Source organism: Egretta garzetta, unplaced genomic scaffold (genome assembly GCF_000687185.1).
Source record: "Egretta garzetta isolate BGI_Z169 unplaced genomic scaffold, ASM68718v1 scaffold27, whole genome shotgun sequence".
Taxonomy (NCBI): Eukaryota; Metazoa; Chordata; class Aves; order Pelecaniformes; family Ardeidae; genus Egretta; species Egretta garzetta.
This window is the reverse complement of record NW_009260400.1, coordinates 3,227,631-3,232,934: the sequence shown is the minus strand read 5'-3', so window position 1 is coordinate 3,232,934 and position 5,304 is coordinate 3,227,631. Positions and strand designations below refer to the sequence as shown.

General features: G+C 51.4%; 1 protein-coding gene across 1 annotated transcript in view; it reads left to right on the top strand.

Moving 5' to 3' along the window:
• Positions 1-2,461, top strand: part of GFOD2 (glucose-fructose oxidoreductase domain containing 2) — an 11,593-nt gene extending 9,132 nt beyond the window's left edge. The window contains exon 2 of the mRNA XM_009643287.2: positions 418-2,461. Coding sequence (XP_009641582.1) covers positions 418-1,316 — 899 coding nt within the window. The 3' untranslated portion in view covers positions 1,317-2,461. The remainder of the gene's footprint in view (positions 1-417) is intronic.
• The last annotated feature ends 2,843 nt before the right edge of the window (positions 2,462-5,304 follow it).

The following is a 5,304-nucleotide window of genomic DNA, read 5'->3' as shown; positions in this document are numbered from 1 at the left end:
CCCCCCCCGGGCCGCGGGGGACCAGCCTGCCTCACCATGGTCTTCACCACGGGCTGCAGGGGAATCTCTGCTCTGGTGCCTGGAGCACCTCCTCCTCCTTCTTCACTGACCTGGGTGTCTGCAGGGCTGCTCCTCTCACATCCTCTCACTTCTCTTCTCTTCTGCAGCAAGGTATTTTCCTTCTTAAATTTGTTATCACAGAGGCACTACCACGATTGCTGATTGGCTTGGCCTTGGCCAGCAGCAGACACACAGAAAACTTCCAGCAGCTTCTCACAGAAGCCACCCCTGTAGCCCCCCCACTACCAAGACCTTGCTACACAAACCCAATACACTTGACACCCTTTGGGGCACCTGAGCATCTTTGGCTCATGTGTGCTGTATTTTTTTTTTTTTTTTTTTTCATTTGCGCTGCAGGAATAGGGAAGAATGTGATCTGTGAGAAAGCTGCTACCTCTGTGGATGCCTTCAGGATGGTCACAGCTGCCAGGTATTACCCCAAGCTGATGAGCATCGTTGGCAACGTTCTCCGTTTCTTGCCCGTCTTTGTGAAGATGAAGCAGTTGATAGAGGAACACTACGTGGGCAACGTGATGATCTGCGATGTACGAGTTTATGGGGGAAGCCTGCTCAGCCACAAGTACAACTGGATCTGTGATGAGCTGATGGGAGGAGGTGGTCTGCATACAATGGGAACGTACATTATTGACCTCATAACCCACCTCATTAGCAGGAGAGCGGAGAAGGTTCATGGCTTGCTCAAGACTTTTGTGAAGCAGAACACAGCTATAAGCGGGATCCGTCACGTCACTAGTGATGACTTCTGCTTTTTCCAGATGGTCATGAGTGAGGGCATCTGTTGCACTGTGACTCTCAACTTCAACATGCCTGGATCATTCATCCACGAAGTCATGATTGTTGGGTCTACCGGTCGCCTCATAGCTCGTGGGATGGACTTGTATGGGCAGAAGAACACCGGGCTCCAGGAAGAACTACTGTTTACAGACTCTCTGACTGTCAACAAGGGCCTTTTGGATAAGGGCTTTAAAGACGTCCCGCTGCTTTACCTAAAAGGAATGGTGTACATGGCGCAAGCGCTGCGGCAGTCTTTCCAAGACCAGGAAGACCGTCGGACGTGGGATCACAAACCTGTCTCTATGGCAGCCTCTTTTGAGGACGGTCTGTACATGCAGAGTGTAGTGGAGGCCATCAAGAAGTCCAGCAGGTCAGGGGAGTGGGAGGCTGTGGAGGTGATGACTGAGGAACCAGACACCAATCAAAACCTCTGCGAGGCGCTTCAGAGAAATAACTTATGAACGTTGCGGCTTTGGAAGATAGGACAATTAACACTTGTGGCTGTAACTTAAAAACCTTTCTGTTTTTAAGACATGTAGATTCTTATTTAATAACCTGAGCTCCTTGGTTTTTTAAGCGTGTAAAATCTGTCATGGTCTGATAGAAACTGTTCTGATTTACATTGTTTAAAGAGTTTTAAATGTTTCCGTTTTTGCAAACGTTTAATTTTTGTCTTAGAGACTGGTAGGATCACTTGAATTGCCCTTTGCACTTGCAGTAGGCAAAGTGAAGCATGGGATCTCTGCCGCCGCATGGTTTGGACACGGGACGAGGCCCCTGCTGCACAGGTTGCTTATTTTAATGTGAGAGCACATAGAGCGAGGTCAGGGAGTATCTGTTGTTCTGATGCCTTTTCCTTCTCTCTTGGAGACTGGTTAAGTTTTACTCCTTGGTTTGTAAAATCTTATAAAGAGAGTTTAGTGATGTAACAGGTCTCTAAACTCCTATAGGACAAAAAATAGAAGGAGCAGATTAAAGTTTGTAACATAAACATCAGCCTTTTGGCTTCCTGCATGTGGCAAATGTCTTTCAAATTCTTTTGAACTGGCATTTTATTTAAATGATGCTATGAATTCTCTGTTGATGGTGTCTTGGCAGGAAAATCTTCAGGAAGTCTGTGATGATTTACGCTATTCTTCCATATCTGTGGACGTTATTCCTTCTACTTGAGAGGCTGCCTGCAGCCAGCAGCTTTTTTCCATAAGCTTTGTGTCCATCGGCTGAGTTTACTGCCTGGCAGCACCGGTGGCTGCGGGGCCGCATTTCTGTGATGGTTAATAAATGCCTGCCAGGATCACAGGATTTCCACGGTGCCGCAGGTGATGAAGTTATATAGCATTAACCTTCCAGGGACCTGAGTGTGGAGGTTCGGAGGGATTTCCTGCCTCCCACAGCTCTCCTGGTGTGCCGGCTGGGTAATTGTCACACTACATCCCGAGAGCTGAGCAAACGGGGGCTGGACTGTCATGGGTAAGTCTGCTCTTATCTCAAGCACTGGATTTTAATCCTCTGGCATTGCCTGTCCTCGCGCCCTCCTGCAGCTTGTGTCCAGTGGAGAGATCTTTTGGCAGATCATGGTGGAGGTTCAGTCCCTCGGGGAAACGTTTCCGAGGCAGGTGTGTGGAAAGGATACTCCAATTTTACTACATTTATTTTGTGTACTTGAAAGCCTTTTTTTTTTTTTTTTAAATGTATTTCCCACTAAATTGCAACCCTGTGTATTTATGTATATTAACATGCAAACTGCTGTTTCATAAGCTGGTCCTTCCTGAAAAGTACCTTGTTTTCTACAGAAATAAAAAGTCATGTGTGTTGAGAGCATCCTTTCTGCAGCTGCATGCTTGTGTTTGATTTGGCCAAGCCAAAACCACCCTAATAAATGTGAACAGGGGATTTACAGATGGGACTCTGTGCCTGCTGGGTCCATCCCTGCTTCCATGCTCTCTGCTGCTCGGTGGGCAGCTTGGGTGTGGAGAAAGGAGGCAGCAGCTCTGTGCTGTCCTGCAAGTGTCATCCATTTACCACCAAGGTGAAGTCAGTCCCACCAGATCTGTGCCCCTCCTCTTTGCTGTTTCCTTCAGACTACAGCTGTTGAGTGGCTGGGTTTGGAGATGCTCTTGCCTATCTCGGACTTCCCATGTCACCTTCTGTGATTAACAGGATCTTTATTCGCCCACTTCATCGTAGAAATTGCTGGAAGACACCAGCGAAGAAGCAAACCCCCCCTAACACTGACGGGACCTTGCTCAGTGTGGAAATCGGGCCTTTACCTTTGGGCATTTATTTACTTTCAGCGCATTAAAACTCTGATAGCTCCCAGTCTACTGACCTGTTTTAAAGGGCAGGAGCGGGGCTGCTCCTCTGCGCTGTGCAATCTCCTCTCTGCTGCGAGCTGGATGAAGAAAGGAAATGGTTGAACTCTCTTCATTGTTCCCAGCTATAGCAGGTGGAGCAGCGAATGCTGCATCTCCGCAAGCCTTCCCTTGCGGGTGCAGGGCTGATGATGCTGCCACAGCTCTGAGCCTCTAAGGCCTGGAAGTCCCTGTGCTATGTAAAGCGGGTGAGATAATGTCTCTGCCGCCTTCATTCAGGCTGAACAGCTCAGGCTTATTCCATGCCAGTTTTGGATCTGTTCAGAAGCTGTCCTTGAAGTGAAAACCTTCCTTTGTGTCTCTGTCAGGATATTTGTCCTGGGCAGAAAATCCTAACATACAACTCCTACAGCAGTGCATCTGCAGCTTGACCCAAATGATCCCAGTGCAGGAAGGAGGGTGTCAAGCCGGGGCAAGCAGGAGACCTGGCTGCAGAAGCATAGAGGGAGGTGAAATGGGCTTCTCATAGGCTAGCTGCAGCCTCTGGCTGCCCCGCGCAGGCAGAGTGGGCTGGTGGCCACAGGAGCGCTCCTTCAGATGAGGTGGATCCCTCCTGTGGGGTCTAGACTCCCCCATGCAGCCCCTTGGCTCACGCAGATGCAGAAGTGCCTGCTGGTTAGCGCTGCTTGCAGAGTGGGACCAGGCCATGCTCTCCCGTCTGCTGCAGAAAGGCAGTGCTGCACCGTCCCCTCCTGCATCCCCTGCGCGGGGCGATCACCCGCAATGAGGCTCAAGACTTGCACAAGGTCCCCAGACTGCTGCGTTCACACAAGAGGAAGGAATGACAGCACGTGCATCCTAAGGCCACGTGACATGCAGGTTTTATAAAGAAAAATCGCTTTCTTTTTTCTTCTCAGGCAAATCGGGCTCTCTGCAACCAGGAAAAACCCCACCAGTAACCCCGCAGCTGTTTGTATGAGACAGGAGATGACAACCGCCACCCTGCAGGTCAGGCTGTGGCAGCCAAACAGGAGGCAGAAAGCTGCCCGGCTATTTATACTGAGGAAAGAGCGGTGGCACCAGGTGAGCTGCATATCTGAGCATCCTATCAATGTCAACCTGCATGGATTTGTCACCCGCTCCAGAGGCTGGCATCTCCGGAGCACTGCTGGCCCAGGTACCTGCAAGAGGAGTGAGTGCATCAACAGCCCAGCCATCTCCGCAGAGAGGTGCAGTATTTGCTGGATGCCAGGTCCTAGCAGCGCGGCTGGGACGCTGCTCTGGGTCTCCAGCCTGGCCTCCTGCTTGGAGCCAGCCTGTCACCAGCTCCAGCTCAGGCTGGCTGTGGCTTTGTCCCACCAAGTCTTGGAAAACAACTCTGGAACCTGGAGACTGTGGGGCCAACCACAGTGCCCTAGGAGCAAGGGCCCTGCTGTTCAGCTGGGCCGCCTTGGAGCTTCAAGAAAAAACCTAAGGGCAGAGCTGCTGCAAGTGGTGACCTGGCACCATCCAAGCCACTTCTCTAAAAGCTAGGGGCAAGGGTGAAAGAAACAGGATAAGGTGACAAAACCTGCGCGGGCAAGGGCAAAGCCTCCACTTCTTGGGGGGATGAGGTGTGGGGACCAGCAGACCTCTTTTTGGTCACTGGCAGGAAAATGCCAGCTCCTTGGGGAATACAGCAGCCAGGTAAACCTGCCTGGAGCTCACCTTCCAGTTGCAGAGCCGTTGCCCTCCCGGGGGCTGCAGGGACCTGCTTCGGCTGTGCCAGCCCTGGGACTTCATCTCGGACTGCTGCTGGGTCCATCAGCTCCGGCATGTCAGAGTTGATGTACTGGTACAGGGGTCGCAGGCGCTGCAGCTGTCCTGGAGAGGTACAGAAGAGCCCAACACTGACAGCCTCTTCCCTGATGGGGCTGTGCTGTAGCTCACTGGCTGCAGCAGCCCTGGGAGGAGAGGAAGAGTCTTACTCCTGCCAGGAGAGGAATCAGGGGATGAAGGGGGAAGCAGATGCCCTTGAGCTGAGGCTGCCTGGTGGGATAAAAGCCAAGGGATACATGGCCACATCTGAGACAAAACAGCAGCTGGAGGGAAGCGTTATGGCGAGCCTGCCTGGGCATCACAGTGTCCTGCTGGAAAT